This window comes from Heterocephalus glaber, unplaced genomic scaffold (genome assembly GCF_053883595.1).
Source record: "Heterocephalus glaber isolate CG9 unplaced genomic scaffold, H.glaber_assembly_v1.0 deba00000122, whole genome shotgun sequence".
NCBI classification, from domain to species: Eukaryota; Metazoa; Chordata; class Mammalia; order Rodentia; family Bathyergidae; genus Heterocephalus; species Heterocephalus glaber.
The window spans coordinates 88,773,169-88,795,577 of record NW_028258138.1 but is presented as its reverse complement, the minus strand read 5'-3'; the positions used below and the strand labels follow the sequence as shown (position 1 = coordinate 88,795,577).

Genomic DNA, 22,409 nt, shown 5'->3' with positions numbered 1-22,409 from the left:
TATCAGCCCCCAGCCAGCCACCTTTCACTGCGCTTATCCTCATGCCACTGTCTTGCCTCCTGAGGCTCTGCAGTAAGATCTGGAACTGGAAAGCGTGGATCCTCCAATTTTTAAAAATTCTGCTTTTTCAGATTGTTTTGGCTATTCTAGGTCCCTAGAATTTCTCTATGAGTTTTAGGATCAGCTTGTCAATTTCTGCAAAAAAGCCAGCTGGGGTTTTGACAGAGATTGCACTGAATCTGTGAATCAGCTTTGGGAGTATGGTCACCTCAACAGTACTGTCAGCAAGGTGTGGTGGTGCACACCTGTAATCCCAGCACTCCGGAGGCTGAGGCAGAAGGATCGCCTGGAGTTTGAGGCCAGCCTGAGGTACACAGCAAGACCCTGTCTCAAAAGAAAAAACAAAACAAAACAGTACTGTCTTTTAGCTCATAACTGAAGCCTTATTCGTGAAAGGGTGGTCTTTTCCACAAATGGTTTTATGTATGTGTACACACACATACCTGAATATTTACATATACACCCACACACACGTAGGCTGAAATAAACCACTCAAGGATTACATCCTTAAGAATTACATACTTAGTACAATAAATTGAGGAAATGAAATGAATGTCTACAAACATGCTTTGCAAAATAGTATAAATAAACCTTCACTTTAGGATCCTGAAATTCAAATTAGTTCCTATGTATTCAGAATGAAACCTAATAACAAAGCAAGATGAGACGGGTAATAAATAGCACAATAAGAGTAGTTAACATTTGCATAAAACATTACTGGGTATTAGGAGCTAAGGGCTTTTATCTCCTTTTGTTATCTAACAACCCTATGACTTAGGCATCATTCTCCTCATTTACAGAAGAGGATGGAGGCTAGAAGCCCCCCAGGTTACCCAGCTGGGCAGTAGTGGGAGTGATACACAGTGCATCTGGGGCTGAGGGGCTGCTCCCCTCACCCCGTCCCACCCCCACCCTAAGGCTCACTACATGAGGCAGAGGTGAGAAAAGCAAAGACCTGAGCCTGTCTTGGAAAAGTCCAGAATTCCACAGCAGGATGCATGTGCACCAGTGACCTGCAGGAACTTTTCTTGGCCACAGCTCACTGAAGGTTCTCACATTTGGACAGCATCTCCTACCTTCAATGACAGCGGAGTGGATTATGGGAAAGGACATGAGCATTAAGACCCAGCTGGCGCGATTCACACGGCTGTCAATCATGTCAATCATGCTCTGGAAGACCCAACAGAGGCGGCCCAAACCAACCCAGCCTTTGAAACCACTACCTCTTATGCCCTCACAAGCCTGCTCACTCTAAGCGTACCGTCACCCTAATAAACTGCTTTTTCCTTACTGTTGGGTGCTCGTAGCTCACAAAAACCTAGAAACCTGTCCTGGTCCATCAGCCACGGTAACTAGAGGGTCTTCAAGTTTGACTGCTATAAAGGTCTTTCAATACCAGCTATTAATTTTTAAAATCAGAAATATATTATTCCTAACCTAAAGCATCATGGAATAAGGAGTATCTTTGCATCTAAATTTTCAACATATTTATGTCTAAATTTTCAACACATTGTTGCTTTCAACTTACGAAGTATCTCACCTTTTACCTCACCCCACCCCATGCCTGACCTGTGGCACTGCATTCTATTCATCTCTGCCTGCAACAGCCAAATTCGGGGAAAAAGTATGCTGTGCTGGCTCAAAAGCAAAGAGTTAAATCCTTTCCCTGACTCTAACTACGCACCCTTGCTGGCCACTTGGCTGCCCAAATGAGACCATTTACTTTGGTAAAAAGTGTTTATCAAAGCCAGTGGTGAGGACAGAGGGGCCTCCTCTCCCAAAGCACGCTCTCAGTGCACACAGGGCTGCTGGGCTCTTCCAACTCGAGGAACAGTGGATCTGTTCAGCTGGTTCAGCCCAAGGCTCCCTCCCTGTGCCTCGACCTCCCAGGCCAGCATCGAAGCTTCTGCCATTCGTCTGGGTTGGGGGGGTGGGGGTCACACTTATGCCCTAGGCCCGCTGCTCTTCTTGAAAGGAGAACCTTGAACTCACTATGTAGGCCAGGCTGGCCATAGTGATCCTCCTGTCTCAGCCTCCCCAGTGCTGGGATCATAGAACTGCACCACCACACCCAGTTGAGAATCTCACTTTAAAGCTCCATCTTGGGGTGGAGGTTACGTTATCAAGACTTCACGAGGGCCGGGGATTTAGCTCAGTGGTTCCACCGTCTGCCTCGCAAGTGCAAGGACCTGAATTCAATCCCCCGTACCCAAAAAAAAAGACTTCAGGGACTCGCTCACAGAGCCGGGCCAAGGCTGCCAGGCAGCGTCTCCGAAGGCCGTGGTTCTTGAGAGCCTGGCCTCCAAGGAGCCCCGCTGTGCATAGCGTGTGGGACTGGGCTGCATGGTGAGCGGTGGGGTCACGGGACACAGAACATGCGTGTTCTAGAAACACTTCCACCCTGTGGACAGACAACATGGAGGTCATAGAAGCCACATATGGAAATGAGAACATTTTATTTATCTAAAAAACAACAACCCCCAGGCTATACAGACAACTGACGGCCATATAATGAAATTTCCAAAATGTACACACAAAGTCTCACCTATGGAATTATGTACAGGTTTAGGGCCCACATTGAGAAGAAGCGGGGGCCTCGGGTCTCCACTGGCAGAGGATGGAGTCTCTGCTAGCTCGGGAGGGGCTACAGCCGGTTCTTCCCTGGTCTTGACATAAACCAAACGAGGAAATTCCTAGTAGGTACTTCAGTGTGCAGGGGTGTAAGTCCCTGGTTTTGAATATTTTTGAAAATAAAATAATAATCAAGCCGGGACAGTGGCCCGGGAATAACCAGGATCACAATGGCTCTGCTCCACCCGAGGGCAGAGTAAGCACCAGATGACTGTTTTCACACATATCCCTCCCGACACACTTCTTCTCCAGGGCTGGGATCCAGCTCAGGGCCTCTCGTGCACTAAGCTGCACCTCCTGCCCGCTACATTATCTATAAACACAAGAAGCTATCACTTAGCTCTTCAGAAGTCTCGTGCCCTAACACATACAATAAAGGAGGAGAAAAAGTTCAGATTCCCCCAAGAGGAGCAAAAATGTCATCGCTTTCCTCAGTCACTTCTGCTCTTCACTCCTGCTTAAAAGCAAAGGCTGACAGCTTCTGATTAGCAGAAAGATCAAAAGGCTTTTGCTTTTTGGGCAAATTCAGATTCTCCTCTGCTGCTTCCTTGTGGCTTTCTTTGTCGTGACCTTCATCTTCCACACGTTTCCGCTTCTTTGCTTCAATTCCGGCACCTGCAGCTTCTCCCTTGGCCTTGTTAGTCCACCCCTTGGTGAAAACAGTAGGGGGAAAAGAAAAGATATTTTAAGTGACAACAAAAAATTGGATGGAAATGATTACATTCCAGGTAGCACTCTTACATATAAAATAGATTAATCAGCATCTGAATTGTTAAGCTAATTATTAAGGGTTCTAATTACAAGCAGATCTTTCTTTGGGAAAAATATTTGCAAACTATTGGACAAAGGTTTGATGTTCAGAATATTTAAGGAACTTAGAAAATTCCATAGCACAAAAACAACTCAGTTAAAGAATGGGCAATACATTCTAAATACATCTTCAAAGACACACAAGGGGCCACAGGCACTGAAGAAATGCCCAAAATCAGTAATCACCAAGGAAATGCAGGTCAAAAGCACACTGAGCGGGTGGGGGATGTAGCTTAGTGGGTGCCACCGCCTGCTTCGCAAGAGCAAAGTCCTGAGTTCCCCGGTACCAATATAAAAAAAAGCACACTGAGCTATCACCATATGCTGTAAGAATAGGCATTAGCAAAAAGAGCAACGAACCAACGTCCCTGTGTCCTGGGGGTGTAGGCAGAGGGGGCACGCACACTGCTGCTGGGAGTGTCCATGAGGGCAGTCAGCATAGCTGGGACCAGAAACTGCGGGCTCCCCAGGAAATGCAGCCCCAGACCAGGATGGCTGACGATGCCCCCAGACCCACGCATGGGCACATCCAGAGACCTCCGTTCTGGGAGAGAACCCACACTCCCAACAGGCGAGGAGGAGCAAGCACGCACTGACGGATAAGTGGATAAAACAATGAAATACAACACTCTCCCACTGTCATACTGTCAACTGCACTGCAGAGACAATGAAACCCCTGGTCACTTAGGACAACATGAGGAACTGGAGAGCATGTGAAGTGAAAGAAGCCAGGAGGATAACATGGCATGATTGCACTCATTTGGAATCTAAAAAGTGTGACCGGGCTGGAGACATAGCTCAGAGGCAGAACTTGTGCCTAGCATGCACGAGGCCCTGAGTGCGACCCCCAACACTGCATAAATACGTAAAAATGAAAAGTTATGCTGGGTACAGTGGCACACGCTTGTAACCACAGCACCTGGGAGGCTGAGGCGGGAGGATCACAGCAGGCTTGTAGCCAGCCTGGGCTACCTCATGAGTTCAAGTCCAACCTCAACTACATAGCAAGGCCCTGTCTTGAAAAACAAAAACAAGTTGATCTCACAGGCTGAGAGCAGAATGGCAGTTACCAAGGCTGGGGGACGAGAGGAAGGTGAGCAGTAGGTACCCACTATGAAGTGCTGGCGCGCTTCTGCACAGTAGTGCAGCTGCGAAACTGTGAGCTTGGGAGAGCGAGAAGGGGTGGGAAGCTTTCACCATGAAGAAGCAGTGAATGTCTGCACAGACAGGTGCAGTACATCTCAATCCCATTGGAAAGGTACACAACTGAAGGGTACTGAAACCTAACATGGTACCCAGTTAATACGCACGATTCTTATGCAGCAGTTAAATATCTAAAACACTTCTAAAAACATGAAATCTTTTATCCTTAATTCCAGAGCATGCTAAAAAACTGACGTTCTATTTCTATATTTCAGTCTAAACTCAGCTTGTAATTATTCATATTAAGTACAAAATATTATAAATGCAGGAACTTTTTGAGATAATTGTAGGGTGTTTTTTTTTTTCAATACTGGAAACTGAACCTAGAGCCCTGGCATTGAGCTACAGACCATTTTTACTTATTTATACTATTTTGATACGGGCTCTTGCTAAGTTGCCCAGGCTGGTTAAGAACTTGAGGTCCTTCTGCCCCAGCCTCCCAGAGTGCTGGGATTACAGGTGTGCACCACCACATCTGGCTGACACTTAATTTTATGCATTCAAAACCACATCCACAGGCTGGGGATGTGCCTGAGTTCAAGCCCTGTCTTTCTTCTTTATTCACTCAGATGCCAATGTATCTAATTCTGCAGAATCTTTATTCCCTTTAGAAAAATTGACAAAAAGGCAGGAAACACAAACTTGATGAACAACTTGTAAGTGGGTTGGGAGTGGTCAGGCCAGATTCTAACTTCATTATTCAAGACCCATGGCAAATGGCTGGGTCGCTGCAGAGGTGGCAGAGGTGACACCTGGATGCCACACAGGACCCCAACTTCCCAAGCACTCCCCCCCCCAGTATGGACAGTATGGCCTGCTCTCCATGGGAAAGGTGCGGACAGAACATGACACCCCCCTTGTCCCCACAAAAGAGTGTTCTCGGGCAAGCAGACAGCTTTTTAAAATTCCACTTGCCAGGACCGTAATGTAGTAGTTCAAAGACAACGATTAGCACCATTTTTTTCTTTGGTGCCAGGGATTGAACTCAGGTCCTTGCGCTTGCGCAACAGGCAGTGGGCACCACTGAGCTAAATCCCCGGCCCTGATTAACACCATTTTTGCTTTTGATTTACAACTAATGGATCTTTTCTTGGAGGCATTTCCCAAACTACGAACATGTGGGGACTTATACAAATTTAAATACTTAACTGCCCCAAAATTAAGCATCGGCTTTCTGTAGTAATTATTACAGATCCACATGTTGGAAAATGACATTTTCGTTTTTTAATTTCCTCGCCACCAAGAGCTTTATGCGGTATTCAATTTTCTAAAAATAGATAAAGGCATTTCTATGAAACATTTTTAAGCCTGGAAAATTCACTAAGATCTTAATCTCTGCACAATTATCCTTACCTTCCTTTCTTCAGCAGACAGAATTCTAAAGCGTATCATTCCTTCTTTTATTATATCTGCTTCATCTGAAAAGTCAGGATTGTCAGACAAAATGTTACTTCTATTTTCTTCCAACCACATTTGGAACCCAGTCTTTGGCCTAAAATAGCAATTGTATGAAAAAATTTATGGTCAGTACATAGCTTACAGAGTTTTATGGTCTGAAACAGTCTCACTACGTGGCCCAGGCTGGCCTCGAACCTGCAGTTTTCCTTCCTCAGCCTCCCAAGTGCTGATATTACAGACATGTATCACCACCTGGTCTTACCGTTTTACGTCAGTTGTGAGGTCTTCACATTCCTACACAGAGGAAGGGAACCCATCACCGTGAATACTGTATCACTGTGAGTGTCCAGGGACTGCAGGACTGATGAACGGAACAGAGGAGCCAATCTGGAGGGTCACTCGCGGTCGTGTCCTCTGAGTGCAGGGCCATGATGGCTCCAGGCCCCCATCCCAATCTCAACCAGGGCCCTGTCATCCATCCCCTCCTCATCCTGCTCTCTTGGTGACCTGGCGCGGATGTGGCCCAGCTGTGGATTCTCTCCGGACCGCTGGTTGTGAGTGGAGGTCAGCAGGGACCCTCACAGTTTCTGGCAGGGCCACTGCAGGGATCCTGAGGGCTGTGTGCAACTATTGGCTGACCTACTCGCAGTGGGCTGGGACGTGCGAGCATGAGGGTCTCCACTGAAGACAAGGAAAGGAGCGGTTCACTGCAGGGACTCAGAAGGCAGGAGCCAGGCTGAGGGTCCCCAAATTTACCCACCGATACTGCCTTTCTCTACGCCGAAGCTGCCCACAGCCTAAATAATAAGTTAAAAAACACAACAAAGATGCTAGGGAAAATGTGTGTGGCAAAATTTTAAATGAGACCTGGGTGTGGTGGTGCACACTTGTAATGCCAGCACTAGGGAGGCTAAGGCAGAAGGATCACTGAGAGTTTGAGGCCAGCCTGTGGTACACAGCAAGTCCTTGTCTCAAAAAACAAACAAAAAGTGTTTAACTGCAAACAAAAATACAGGATATAAAATTGGATTTCTAATACAAACCTCATCAAGTATAAAAGCTCAAATTCACTACAAAGCATTAGAAGGAAAGGACCACCTCTATAAAACAGTAAAATCGAGGGCTGGGGATCTAGCTCAGAGGTTCCACTGCCTGCCTCACAAGTGCAAGGTTCCGAGTTCGATCCCCAGTACCAAAAAAAAAACAAACCAGTAAAATTGACTTGTTTTTGTCTAAACTTTTAAACTGGTAGAACAAGTCATTAAAAAATATTTAGAGTATGACTATAACCCCATGCCCGATGTTTGAAAATACAAATTTTAAGTAATCTTAATTTAATCATTCCCAGAAAAATATTACAAACAAAAATCAATGCTAAACAAAAGTTCTTGAATTTCTAGACATTAGAAGACTAATTTTAATCAAATTTGGGCCAACATTACAAGTCTGACTAATAGCATGCAATCTTCTGCATCTAAACAGCTATTTTTCAAAGGAAAATAAAACTGAGTTTTTCCTTCTGATTCAGTACATCAACATCTGTGACAAAATATCTGATTAAATATGGTAATTTCTTAGAGATTTCAAAAGGTATGTTCTCCATAGAGGCAACTGAGTACGAAAAGCGGAATATGAAAAGCAGAATTATTAATCTTCTTAAATAAAAGTTTTAGTTTAAGATATAAATCAAATTTAGAATGAAATAGGAAACAACCACAATTTAAAACCACAGCTATTCTCTTCTGTTCCAATTAAACTAGTTAAGAAAATGAGATATTCAATGGTAAAAGAAAATGGTGACTTTTTAAATTTAATCGTTGTATCTACGATACGACCAAGAAATTCAGTAAGCTAGGTGTGGTGGTGTGTGCCTGTAATCCTAGCTGTGAGGGAGGTGGAGGCAGGACGGTCACCTGGACTCAGGAGTTTGAGGCCAGTCTGGAGACACAGTGAGACCCCATCTCAAAAAAAAAGGAAAGGAAGGAAAGAAAAGAAGAGAGAAGGGAAGAAGGGAGGGAAGTAGCAGGCTTAAAACATTCTGTGTTGGTGGAGATACATAAAATGATACAACATCAATATAAAACAACGTGATGATAACTAGCAGAATTAGAAGTGCATAATAATTGAAACCGTAAAGGAATACAAGATACAGATACATAAAAATAATATTATATATATATTTTGTTGTTGTGTGTGACAGGGTCTTGTTATGTAGTCCATGCTGGCCTTGAAATCATTATGTAGCCCAGGCTGGACTCAAACTCTTGGTCATCTTCCTGCTTCAGCCTCCCGTGTACACGTTATGTGCCACCACACTTGGCTGTCATATATATTTTTTACCTTTTGCTGTTGTCCCGTGTAACTATACTTTGTTTTTTTGGTATTTTGAGTCTTACTGTGTAGTTCAGGCTAGCCTTGACCTCACAGTGATCCTCCTGCCTCAGCCTCCCAAGCACTAAGATTACTGGCATGTGCCACCGTGCCCAGCTTATACTATTAAAAACAAAACTGAATTTGTAAAATGCAGCGTCCCAATGAAAGGTGGCCACAACTGCAGACATATTTAACCAGCGCTGTGGCTTCCTGGGTGCTATCGTGCTCAGATGCCCAGCGCCCTCGCTGTCTTATACGCAGTGTCGTACCCAGGAAGCAGACCCAGCCCTGCAGCAGGGAGCCCGGCCTGCCACTGACCTCGGGGTCTCAGCATGTGGAGAGCACACAGCGGGGGCTTCAGGGGATGCATCTTTAGGGTTTTCCTCTTTCACTCCCTCGGTCTTATTGGCCTGAGAAGTTCTTTTCTGGAAATAGGATGCTGCAGATGCCTAGAAAAACACATTTAGTAGTGCTATATCAAATAGAATTTGTCACAAGCAAATTCTGACATATGCAAAGAAACATTTACAATTATTTAGAATTTGTATTCCAACAAGCAAAGTTTTAATCTCTCAGTTGAAAATAAAAACTGTGTAAGTAAGGGCTGGGGATTTAGCTCAGTGGCACCGTGCCTGCCTCACAAGTGCAAGGTCCTGAGTTCAATCCCCGGTACCAAAAAAAAACCCCAAAACCCCTATATAAATAAACTCTTTTTTTTTTTTGGTACCAGGGATCAAACTTGGGTCCTTGCGCTTGCACAGCAGGCGGCAAAACCACTGAGCTAAATCCCCGGCCCATAAATAAACTCTTTAAGAGAGTCTGTCTATAGTAGTAATAAAGTTCTTGCTGTTTAAAAAAAAAGAAAAAGAAAAAGAAAACAAGTTGGGTCACACAAAACCTGAAAGCACCGTGCGTCACATTCTGTGTTTCTAAGTGGGTACAATGGTGGAAAATGGTGAAGATAAGTAATAAATCTATTTAATAACAAACGTGGGGTGAAACACAGAGGATGGTGGACAAATTCAGAAAACAGAGCAAGGGCTGAGTACTGTAACCACCTACAGTAGACAAGGCTGCGCCACACCATCTGGGAGGTTTTATAATGAATGGAGGGACGCCGAGGCTCTGAGGACTGACGGAGACACACAGATGGAGACACGGAGACACATAGAGACACACAGAGACACACACACACACACGTGTGCGCGCGCAACTCTGGGGCAGAACCCTATCAGAGGCCATTCCAGAGCTGGACAATCAGCTTGGAAGCGGTGGAGCCCCTGCCGTGCCCGGCAGTGTGGGCGCTGGGACGCTACCTGCTTAGACTTGGGCTTGGGCATCAGGGGCTTGATCACGGGTGACCTCTCACTGCCGGCTGCTCGGCCTGGGGCAGTGGGCTTCCAGGATGACTTGCTCATACTGTCTAAAATATTCATTGAACGTGATGAGTTCTCAGACAGGGCTGGCTCTTTGGAATTGGCTAATACCTAAGAGCAAACCTGGGTTAGCATTTTATGTTAAAGAAGGAAACAAAAGTCTCAACACATTCATTTTTCCTTTAAATTTGTCACAATTGTATCGTGGTCTCATCCTTGGAAATGACATGTAGTTACCATCCACAGTAAGACCAAGTCTATATTCTCAAATACCACAGCCCTGAAGCTGAAGCATGGCCCTAAGCCACCAGTGCTTAGAAGAGAAGGTGAAAAGAACCCTTGGCCCAAGGGTGAACTGGTGGCTCTTGCTTTCCTTTAAACTGTCCGGCTCCAGGGAGGCATTGGAACACTGCTTGCTATGGTCGTGTATTTAAATTATACAAAACATCGCTGGAAAGTTTACCTTGAAGGGGTTTACTCGTCCTTGGTTGCTAGGAGTAACTGCACCTTTCACAAAAAAGAAATTCTTACTTAACACTAGTGGCAAAAAGCAGACAACTTCTAACTTCTATAATACTAGGTCGAATACTTTCATCTGGGCCGGGGATTTAGCTCAGTGGTTTCACTGCCTGCTATGGAAGCGCAAAGACCCAAGTTTGATCCCCAGTACCAAAAAAAAAAGAAAAAAAGAATACTTTCATCTATATACAGTATATGAAAACAAGGGCACACTGTAACTTTACACTTTTATTAACAATACAGATGACTTCCTTCCTATTGCAAGACAAAACAACATAAGGTGGGAGCTCTCCCTACCTGCTACTGTGAAACACACCCACTTCCTCCTCTTCTGGATGCCAACCATTGGGGATCCCCAGGCCTATGCTTGTTTTTCTCCACTAGCCACACACCCTCCCAGCGTCTGCTCACCGTGGCCATGGTTTAAGCTACACCAGTGATTTGAACTTCACATCTCTCAGCCAGACCACCTTCCCAGCTCCCGATCCAAATGTCTCCGGGATGCTCCACTTAGCTCACGGTGATCCCTCAGCTTTCTACCTCAGCCTGTGGCACTCTAGTGCCCTAGAAACTGGGAGTCCTTCACACTCTGAACTCTGGCTCTGGGCCCGGAAACGTTCACGACTCTCCCACCCTTGCCCCTGCCTCGGCCCCCACCACTGCTCAATCGCATGCAGACAGCTTCATGGGCTTCTTGTAGCCGGAATGAAGACCACACCCTCAGCTGCTGCTCTGCCACCAGCCCATCCTCCTCGCCCGGAAGTGCTCCTCACAGCACCCTAATCCTCACACGGGCCTGGCCTCTGCTCCCCCTCTGCTGCCTGGCTGCCTTGTTCATCTTCCGGTCTCTGCCGCAGACAGCCACGGGGCCTTCCTTGGGGTCCCCACCATCCTCCACCACTGCTGAGACCATATGCTCTTTTAACACTATACACATGCTTTTCAAGTTAGTATTTATCTAAGTAACATTTGTACTCAACTTTTTCCTTTTTTTTGGTACCAGGGATTGAACTTGGGACCTTATGCTTGTGTGGCAGGCAGTGGAACCACTGAGCTAAATTCCCGGCCCTGTACTCGATTTTTAAAGGAATATCAAAGTAATACACAGACACAGTTTTAACAGTCAGTACACCCTAGGGATTATGTAAAAACAAATAGGGACCAGGGATTTAGCTCCGTGGTTCTGCCGCCTGCCTCGCAAGCACAAGGTTCTGAGTTCGATCCCCAGTACCAAAAAATAGATAAATAAATAAATAAAATAAAAAACAAACAGAACAAAACAAAAACCCCAGAGCAGGGGATTTAGTTCAGTGGCACTACGCCTGCTTGGCAAGCACAAGATCCTGAGTTCAATCCCTGGTACTGGGAAAAAAAAACTCCAAAAAACAAAAAACCAAAATCCTCAGCAGTCCTCTACTCTAACTTTTTGTCTCCAATCTCACTTCCCAAAATCAACTACTTCCAACTCCTTTTCACTGTTTTTCCAGCACCCTGAATGTTTCTGTGGTGACACCCGTATCTGTCCACGACATGTCTCCCCAGCAGGGCTAAAATCACACTAAGGCAAGGACAAACATACATGTGTACTTGAGTTCTGCATCTCTATCCAACAAAATGCCGGACATACGATGGCATTCAATAAATATGAGTTCAATGATCCACTTCACAAGTTACATCTCCGATAAAAATAAAACAAGTCCCCAAGGGGAAAGTGTATTTAAGCAGATAAATCACTTTAAAACTACGTGCAAAACTTTCTTGAGATTACAAATTTATAAGTATTTCTCACCTGACTTAATGGCTGGCACATCAGAGGAATCTGCACTTTTGGAAAATGATTTCTGTCCTAGATGTAATTAATAAAAATAATTCAATGTAAATGATGAAAGTAAAGTCATTCTTATTATCCAATGGCTTGAAAAGGCAGGGGAACTCGTATCCCTTTGCCAGGACAATGCGGACAGCCACAGTCATGACATTTCCCATCTTCTGTTCCTTGCACACGTATCTCACCATGCTCATGGGGTCTGGGATTTTCTTCTGTCTCATCAGCTTCTCCTCTGTTCCTCACATCTTCTTCCACCTGACTACGAAGCCTCGGCTGGCTCCACTCTGTGGCAGTACCACTGTAACTACAGACAACAGCTCAATTCCATGAGGGGCTACAGAAATACTAACTTAATATTCGGAATGTTAAAGGAAAACTCAACTGCACTTTTTTACCCAGCATTCAGCTTCTGTCTGAAATCCTCTTCTTCCTCTTCCTCTGCCTCGGATGCTGCCAATTCAGCTGCCTTCTCTACAGCAAGTTCACTAAGTTTTTGGGCCAATATTAATTTCCGAGAGCGAGAAGCATATTTAATGGCTAAACTTACAGCATTTTGAGTCATTAGATCTGCAAGTTCCACACAACGGAATTCTCGCTCCAGTTTACAAGAAAGCTAAACCAAAAAGGAAAAACAAAACACCTCAAATTATGTTCAGTAAAAGCTTTTCAAAAACAGTACTGGTAAAAGAGAAAACAGCTTCCTAGATACTGTATCACATCAATTCTAAGATGTACAATTTTACACATTAACATTTCTGCATGCTGCCTGCCTCGAAAATGCAAGGTCCCGAGTTCAATCCCCAGTACCAAAAAAAAACAAAACCCAAAACATTTCTGCAATTGGAGAGCATCTTACAATTAAAGCTGGGTCAGCTTGGCAGCATTTTTTTGTTTTAGTGGCTTAAGTGAAGAAAATAACAGTGTATGTTACAATCAATAGTTGCTTCAATGCAATGTTCTATGACACATCATTTTAAGTTTTCAGTTTACAAAGAGAGTAAGGAGCTCTTTAAAAAGTCAAATGTTCTTTTTTTTTGGTATTTTGGAGACAGGGCCTCCCTATGTAGTCCAGGCTGGCCTCAAAACTCATGGCATCCTCCTGCCTCAACCTCCCACATGCTAGGATTACAGGCATGCATCACCACGCCTGGCTCAAATGTGGTTCTTCTAAATTTGTTTTCCAGCTGCCACCCACCCTGACAGGGTAGAAAATTTAAGACACAAATTGTAAAAAAGTCAGTTACTACCGTGAGAACTGGCACACAAATGGGTGAACCAGGGTGAGAAGTAGATTTGCCCTTAAATGTTTAAGTGTGACTATGATCTTCGACCACCAGGAGAAGATATCCAACTTCCAAGCGAACAGCTCCATTCCTTTAACATGTCTTAGAAAACACCACCATGTGGTCTAATTTTTGGCAACTCGGAGGTGACTCCAGTTCACAGTGAGGAAGGCTGGTATCTGAAGACCACGAGGGTCTCGTGATTCAGAGCAGGAGGAGTAGTCTGTTACTTAGCCCCCAGCACAGGAGCTGCAGATGATCCTGCCCTGAGGTCCTTCTCGAGATTTCCAGGACCACCTGTGCCCACAGTGCTCCTCAACCGGGGGAGCTGTGTCTGTCTCGGGGGTGCTTGGAGAGGAAAGAGGGTGATGCGGCTGAAGGAAGACACGGTCACTGCCCTCAAAGGGTGACAGTCAAGGGCAGGCTGAACACAGAACAGGAGCGACTAACTCATGCGAGGACATGAACACAGGACTCGGAAGAGTCCTTGCTCCAAAGATAAATGGAACTCAGCATCCAAGGTACCAAGGCTGGCCGCTGGCTGGAGACAGATTGTTACCACAGGTGGTTATCTAACTGGAGGAGGATGACAAAAAGCAGGTGTCTCTGCAGCAGTGGCCGGCCCTGGAGATGTGGATCAGCGCCAGCCGAGCTGCAGCCTGTGATGGGCCGAGCCTGAGCAGCGGCTCCCACGTCAGGCACACAGGCAGCTTCGAACAGACCAGGGCCACAGCCAGGGAGGCAGCACCGGGCTTTATTTCTGTTGGTCTCAGCTACAAGGTGGTATTTTAAGTATTTTAACAGCAACATCAAGTAGAAAACAGAACTTTTAGGAAGGAAAAATATGATGAGATAAAACTTAAAGACTCCCAGGGCCGGGGCTGTAGCTCAGTGGCACCGCACCTGCCTGCAAGCGCAAGGGCCTGAGTTCAAATTCCCAGTACCAAGGAAATCAAAACAAAACAAAAAACATAACTTAAGACTCCCAGGTGCTTATTCACATATCTTTCTTATGCAGATGCACAATCTATATAGAAAACATTTAACTTTAATTTTTTCAGTGTACTTATTTTACTTACTGCAAGCATTTTCATTAAAAGCTCCTGTTGCTCTTTTACTGCTTGATTTTTAGTGCTCTCATCATATTCATAACCATTCTTGGCTAAGTAATCCAGGTGGTTGTGAAATATAACTGAACGCCAAAACTGCTCCTATAAAAACGGATAAAAATGCTCAGAGCCAAACATTACCTAACACCAGGCAAGTATCAAATATTTACCTTCAGATTCAAGTTTAAGAATGCTTTCTGAAATCCTCTTTTCTATAAGTTTAATTTACAATTCAAATTCCGGTGTGATATTCTGGCTTGGGTCTAACTTCTATCCTTAAAAAAAGGTAGGTGTGTGTGTGTGTGTGTGTGTGTATGTGTACACATAGTGCTTGGTTCCTAGCTATTATAGTTAATGCTCAGAGAGCTTGGTAAATTAGCATTTTAAGAAGATGACCTGCTTCTTATTTAGAGTAACTGCCAAATTTCAAATGACTTTTTATATCCCAGGGCTAGGATGAGCCAGGCGTTTTATGTCACACAATGTACGAGGACCTGCCAGACCCTGGGCAGGTGGCCTTGCCTCAATAAGGCCCTGACAGCCAACAACAGAATAACAAATACTCAACACTGGGCATTGTGATGACTGTAATGACAGCGCCACCGTAAGACTCTCACGTACCTCCATCTGTCCTTTCTCTGTTGCAATCTGACAGTAAGGAAGCTTAAAGGACAACACAGCCACCGCAGGGCGTGGAAGGGTGGGAGGAAACCGAGAGCCTTTACAAGGGATGCACCTGTCAGGAAAAAAAATCCCACCATAAAAACTTTCTGCAATGTCACAAAACTGCTAATAATCAACACTTTCAAAAGTTAGTAAGTAGGGGGTCAGGGATTTAACTCAGTAGTTCTGGCACCTGCCTTGAAAGCACAAGGACCCGAGTTAGCCTAACTGGGTATAAAGATGAAATCTCCATGCGCTTTAGGTATTTCCAAATTCCCTTCTCATCTTAGCTTTATTAAATAACCATCATTAAAAGTGGAATTGGCCCTCTTCAGGCTTTCCTTAGCAACTTTCCTTTCCAATACTACCTATCTTGCTAAGCTGTGCTTTAAACACTTGCCATGGGGTTGTTACCAAGTAGCCGACGCCAGGTTACAATGCCACACTGCACCTTCACTTTCACTCAGTGCAGTGGGTTTGGAAACCTTGGGACAGATGGTACTGTGTGGTAAGACAAGAAGGTGACATGACTGTGATTATTAGGTATCGGGGAGAGTGGAGCAGTATCTGGTATCGAGAGGAAGCTTCTCATCTATACCGCTCTGCTAAATCAAAGGTTGTCTAATAGGGCAACAGTGTAGATTTGTCTATAAGTTTTTGCTGACCAGGCTAAGACATTAAAGGAGACCCATCGTGAAAAGAACTTAGGCAATTTAATTAAAAAGTATCTGTTAACTGCAGAAAGGTGCATGTATAACACACATACATACACACACCTATCTGTAGAAACAATACTCAACTTAAGCACTCCAAACGACTAAGAGGAAACTACTAGAAAACAGTAAATGCACACTGTAGGTACCATGGACAATTTTCTTGTTTTCCTAAAGTTACTTTATAAACAATGCTTCTAACATCTGTCCATGTCATTCACAGTGCAGCTTTTTAGTCAGGGCTGAAGCCAAGGCACTCCTGATGGTAAATACTCAGAAGAAAGCAGGGCCATGGGTTTCCTCATGAACAGCTCCTACTATTAAATGCCTACTAGAGGAATTAAGAAGTGCAATACCGGGCTGGAGATTTAGCTCAGTGGTTCCCCTGCCTGCCTTGGAAGCCCAAGGACCCAAGTTTGATCCCCGGTACCAAAAAAAAAAAAAGAAAGAAAAAGAAAACGAAAAAAAAGAAGTGCAATACCAGAGGTTTTTCAAACCAAACAGATGGAAACACCTTTCCTTTTTTTGGTACTGGGGATCGAACTTGGGACCTTTTGCTTTCGAGGCAGACAGGGGAACCAACTGAGCTAAATCCCCACCCCTCAGAGTTCCAATTTTATTGAACATGCATCTTATCTTCTTTCTTCCCTTTCCCTTGCCTGGTCTTATAGAAACCCGCAGTCAGCACAGAGTTCGAGGTAGCAGTGAGAAAAAGATCTTGCGGAGACTGCCAGGCACCAGACTCTCAGCCACCATGGTTAATGCTCAGACACAGGAGGAAAGGCAGCAGATGTGTACACAAAGGCAAGCACAGTCACATCCATCACACACGCACGAACAAATGCGGACCACTGATTTCTGTCCAAACAGTATTTTTTTCTGCATCTCATGTTTAAAAAAATTTTACAATTCAAATACTTTATTGATTTATTCATAGCAAACAATTATCACAAAGAAAAAGGAGAAAGTGATTAGGATCTTGTTAACAGTCACTTTGTGTTTTTTTTTTTTTAGATGGGGGAGGCGGAGGCAGGAGGATCACAAGTTTGAGCCCAACCTGCGCAACTTAGTAAGACCTTGTCTCAAAATAAAAAATAAAAAAGGGCTGGGAATGCAGCTCAGGGCAAAGGCCCTGGGTTCAATCCACAATGCCCTGACTGCTGCCCCTAAACCAAAACTTCACCTAAAAAAGACTTTACCTCTGTTAAATATCCCCCTCATGGAGGAACTAGAGGAGAAAAGAAACATTCTGACTGCTGGCTGGTGGGGTTTTGCCTACTATGAATGAGTTTCCTTGAAACTATGTCCCTAAACCATTTGGAGGAAGAAATGTGAAAAAAATAAACCACAGCTTCTACAAAGACAGAAGTGCTGTCCTTCAATTCTTCGTATGAAGAGGTGAAAATATAGCAAACTGCAGAAGGCCAGGGCCCATGTCAGAGGGGCCTCCAGTCAGCCAGTCTGGCCTTCTCTTGCACTGGGCAGGGCTCTGATCCCACCCCCACCAGGGCACTGTGCAGAGCGCACGTGACTACACAAGCTCTCCTTGCAGCCCCAAGCTCCGATCCATCTGTGCACAGCACAGAACTGTGGCAAACCCTTGTGAGATCTACTTTTCATGCTCATTAGAACCCTTCAATTTTTAAAAACTAAAGAGAAAAGGAAGTTTGCTGTTTACAGAGAGCAAATTAGACTCTAGCACAGCAAAATCAGTTCACTCGGTTATGAATTAACTAGTAGTGACCATGAAAACATCATCAGTGGAAACTATAAAGGTAGATTTGCTAACTAAAGTCAATTCAAAGGGGGTAGGGATGATACCTCTACAAATAGGTTCTTAAATTCATAATTAAAGAAAGGTAGGCCGCGGATTTAACTCGGTGGTTCCCGTGCCTGCCTCGCAAGCACAAGGTCCCAAGTTCGATCCCTGGTACCAAAAAGGAGGGAAGGAAGAAAGGAAGGGAGGAAGGGAGGAATTTTTGGGCTGGGGATTTAGCTCAGTAGCACTGTGTCTGCCTCACAAGGGCAAGGTCCTGAGTTCGATCCCTGGTACAGAAAGAAAAAAAAAAGGGGGGGGCCGGGTATTTAGCTCAGTGGTTTCGCTGCCTGCTGCGCAAGCGCAAGGACCCAAGTTCGATCCCCGGTACCAAAAAAAAAAACAAAAAAAAGGTATTTTGCCTTAATGAATGAATTTCTAAAATATAAACATATATATACATATATATATATTTTGAGACAGGGTCTTGCTTTGTAGTTCAGGCTGAACTCACTATGTAGCTCAGGCTGGCCTTGAACTCATGGCGTTCCTCCTGGCTCAGCCTCCCGAGTGCTAGGATTACAGGGATGTGCTACCACGCCCAGCTCTGTAAAAAATATTTTAACAAAATGTAACCTCTTTCCTTGTAAAAGATCCCTGAACAAAATAAAGGGATTATTACTGCTCAACTGGGTTAGAAAAAATATTTTAAAAGACCAAAGAAACTTGAAATGCAAGGTTAAGCACTTTAAGGACAGTAAAAAACCCACAATTCTCATAACAGCTAATGTTCAATTAACGCCAAGTGCTAAGTTCTGCCTCACGCACATCCTACATTTACAGTAACTCGCTTCCTCTTCACGGGGATTCGGATGGATGGGCACGTTTTGGTTTTGGGGAGGAAAAGCGGCCCAGGGGTCTAAGCAGCAGAGCTGGCCACACAGTGAGCCGGTCAGCCTGGTCACTGCTGTAGGCAGTGTGGTGCCACCAGGCTGGCCAGCCTCTCCACAGGAGTAGCTGGCTGCTGCCCTGACCACCATCACCAAGAGCAAACAGAAGCAGCACAAATTAAACAAGCACAGGATGGACACCTCGCTAGCAAAGACAGGTGAGTCGCATACACACAGCTGAGGCCACGGATGGGGCTGCAGGAGTTGCCTCCCTGGCCTTTCCTGTGTAGGAGGGAAAAATCAGTCCTCTCTGCAGGCCTCAAGACACGAGCAAAGCTGGTACAGAAAGTGCAGCAGGCTGCACTGAGCAGTGTGATTTCCAATCTCTGAAAACTACTCAGGTTTATTTTCCAGAATAAAGCCAGAAAAAAAGGCAAACATCCTGAGATCAACCAGCTTATCTCGGCAGACACAAATAAGCAGGCTCTCATGAACCAACTTCTAGCACTGCTCAGTGTTTGTCTGCATAAGGCTTCCTTCTCTTGCGACAGACTGTTCCTGCAGGAAGATACCTTTATTCCTTCAATGAACTTGTGAACTCCACTCCCATATTCTTTTTAATACAGAAAATGCAGGTTTGGGGCCTCAATCGAGCTGTGTGATTTCAGACAAGCTATTCCCCCTTTTTGAACCTCTTTGTGATACGGAGGAAGTGAGGACAAAGGCTGATGTGCAGCGGGCTCAGGATGGACCCAAAGGGAGAGTGGTCACCACTCCTTTGCCCCTGTGGGGCTGCTGAGCAACTGCTCAGGGCCAGGAATTTGCTGAACTACCATGAGCGGCTCACAGGCTGGACACCAGATATTTCCACTTTACATACTGAGAATTTCATCATGTATGGCGATAATGTGATTTATAAATACAAACTTGTATTAAAATACAACTTTAGGTCTGTAAAAGCTACTGTTATTATGAACATGACATTAAATGTAGAACTACTATCATTCGGAAGTTGTGAAATATTTAAATAGGCTTTTGTATTTATCACTGGGCTAGATCATTTATATAATCCTTCCACATCTAAATGCTGTTCAGAATCCATTATTTCTTTACCCACGTTGACTTTAACAGTTAAATGTTACCAGCTATAGTTATTATGTCTTTTTGTTTTTTGAGACTGGGTCTCCTTATGTAGTTCAGTTAGTTCAGGCTGGCCTTGAACTCCTGGTGATCCTCCTGCCTCCATTCATCAGTTGATGAACATTTGCACTGTTTCCACTTTTGAGCTATTAAGAATAAATCTGCCAGGGCTGGGGATTTAGTTCAGTGGTTCTGCCACCTGCCTCGCAAGTGCAAGGTCCCAAGTTTGATCCCCAGTACCAAAAAACAAAATAAAAAACAAAGAATATATCTGCCAGGGGTACTGGGGCACACTTGTAATCCCAGCATTCAGGAGGCTGAGGCAGGAGGAGTGCCACAAATTGAAGCTCAGTCTGAGCTCCATAGCCTGGACTACACAGCAAGAACCTATCTCCAAAAAACGTAATTTATATTTTGTTCACTAAGTTTCAAGTAAAGCAGGTGGTTGAAAACTTCAAAGCGAATGCAAACATTCCTCGTTTAGTGACTATGGAAAGCAAGTTCCTCACTTCGGCTCACTCAGCCTCCTCCGAGGAAATTCAAAGTACCTTCTAAGACAAGGCCCACTTCACCCAATTTGCAGCCGCCCACCTAAGCTGCTGGGGGTTTTCGTGGATCCCCACCACCCAGTAGTGGTCGGACTTCCCCTTGCAGTGCTCCCTGGTGTCACACACGGGCGTCCACGTGTTCCCCAGCCCTCGGTTAAGCATCCGAACACAGCCTTCAGAATCCACATAGCAGGGCGTACCTGGACAACAACAACAACGAAGAAGAAATCACTTGGAGACACAGCCCCTACCTCAAAATTACACACCCAGGGCTTGATGTTCACTTCAAAAGCAAAAACAAAAAAAAAAAGGGGTGATAGAAAAGGCAAATAATCCAAGACTGCTCTCTGTAAAACTTTATTAACTGCAGAGTAAGCACTAACGCAAGAAAACTGCATAGCATATGACTAAAATTTGCCAAATACAGAAAAAAACACAGTTTCAACGAACACTGTGCCACTTGCTGAAGTATAACTATTTTTGAGCCAATTTCAACAAACAAAATATATGTGAAGGCTCCTCTTAAGAGACTTGATAAAACACCAGAAACTGCTACAACATGGTGCTATAAAGAAAAATGTCTTTGTTACTCTGTTTTCTCCCTCTTTTCTTTGATGACCTTGACACTTTTCTGCCCTCAACTCCTAGGTGAGCAGCTGTCAGGGAACGCATAGGTACCACTGTGCCCCACTTACTCTGCAATGCACATGGCAAGCTGTCTAATCACCCTTCCTACTCTGCAAACATCGGTTTCCCGGGGACTGCGTCAGACTGGTTCATGGGGAAAGAAAAGCTATATAAACAGGAGTTATCATTAGTCAAGCATAAGCGATCATGTCCCAACAGGAAATCAATCCAGAAGTGGCCGATACTTTTCAAGACAAACAGGTTTTCCAGTGATACAAATGAGGGGCATAAATCCCTAGTAGCAGAAAACACTGATGCCCTCGAGAGAGGGCTAATGGTGCTCTAAGGCAAGGTCTTCCTCTCTGTCCTTCAAAGCATGTCATGAGTCACCATAAACGGGCCTCACACTGGCCAACAGAAACACTGCATGAGCCACTGATGTAATTTTTCATCCACAGGGCTACTTTAACAAAGAAAAAACAAAAGTTAACTTTTATCATATAATGTATTTAATCCAGGATATCCAAAACATTACCATTTAACATGCAGTCAGTGTAAAAAGAATTGAGTTACTATTCCTTTTCTCACATTAAGTCTTTGAAATGCAGAGTATTTTATACTCACATCTTAATTCACTAGCCACATTTCAAGTGCTCAGTAGCTACATGTGGCTAGGAGTTAACTGCAGTAGACAGTGCAGCTTTGAAAAATTCCTAATCTTGAAGCAAAATCCGCTGGAAAAGACACAACTTTACCATCAATTTACATCTCCTCTTTGCTATCTATCCAATAAATGTATATAAGAAAAATAAAGCTCCCCTTTTTGGAAGTTTTCCAATCAAAATGCTTAAGAGATCTTGTACATGAAACAATGGCTACTTTGCCTAACAACTGTACTTTCCAGTCTGGCCGACATTAAAATACAGAAATATAAATGTAAAATATAGGCAATTTATCATTAAAGAAAGTATAAGTAAAACAATGAAGTCATTTTCCTCTTGAAAGGTATCTTTAAAGAAACAAATCAGTCTTGCCTTCAGCTGAAAACCCAAGCCACGTGAGGTAGGATCTCCTCGTGAGGGGAAGAGGATCACCACGCAAAATCTGCCTCTTCTTTTTCCCCAGCTCCAACAGCTGAACTCCAAGACACTGGTCTCCATCAAATCCTGTACCTATCAGAAAGTGGAAATGTAAGTCCGGCGTCAAACATTATTCAGCAATACTGCCATCCACATTATTTTCGGAGCAGACTGTGTGATAAATTCTTAAGCGAACTGGCACTGTTTCTAAGGCTAAGCCAGACGAGGCACCGCACTGGGATCAGAAGCAGAACGATAGTTACACGGACTGTTCCTACAGACTGGTCCTAAGAGGTCACTCCTTCACGCGGGAAATACTTACAGAGAACTTCCTAGGTACGGGCACTGTGTTAGGCAAAGGGGCCACAGGGATAAGTGGTCATTGTCTGCAGGACATCCATGG

The 22,409-nt window shown here is 44.4% G+C and overlaps 1 protein-coding gene across 11 annotated transcripts in view; it reads right to left on the bottom strand.

The window, feature by feature from the left end:
- Nucleotides 1-2,499: 2,499 nt before the first annotated feature.
- Nucleotides 2,500-22,409, bottom strand: part of Wdhd1 (WD repeat and HMG-box DNA binding protein 1) — a 47,260-nt gene continuing 27,350 nt past the window's right edge. For 3 of the 11 annotated variants that reach the window (XM_004835496.3, XM_013074622.3, XM_021261868.2), the window contains 12 exons: nt 21,962-22,099; nt 20,344-20,500; nt 15,212-15,326; nt 14,561-14,692; nt 12,594-12,811; nt 12,384-12,502; nt 12,160-12,216; nt 10,315-10,358; nt 9,792-9,962; nt 8,794-8,924; nt 6,058-6,196; nt 2,500-3,340 (listed from right to left, as the gene is read on the bottom strand). In XM_004835496.3, coding sequence (XP_004835553.2) covers nt 3,140-3,340; nt 6,058-6,196; nt 8,794-8,924; nt 9,792-9,962; nt 10,315-10,358; nt 12,160-12,216; nt 12,384-12,502; nt 12,594-12,811; nt 14,561-14,692; nt 15,212-15,326; nt 20,344-20,500; nt 21,962-22,099 — 1,622 coding nt within the window. In that variant the 3' untranslated portion in view covers nt 2,500-3,139. Of the gene's footprint in view, nt 3,341-6,057; nt 6,197-8,793; nt 8,925-9,791; nt 9,963-10,314; nt 10,359-12,159; nt 12,217-12,383; nt 12,503-12,593; nt 12,812-14,560; nt 14,693-15,211; nt 15,327-20,343; nt 20,501-21,961; nt 22,100-22,409 lie in introns of those variants that run through there. The other 8 variants (XR_002396524.2, XM_021261842.2, XM_021261849.2 and 5 more) reach the window with 8 other exon arrangements.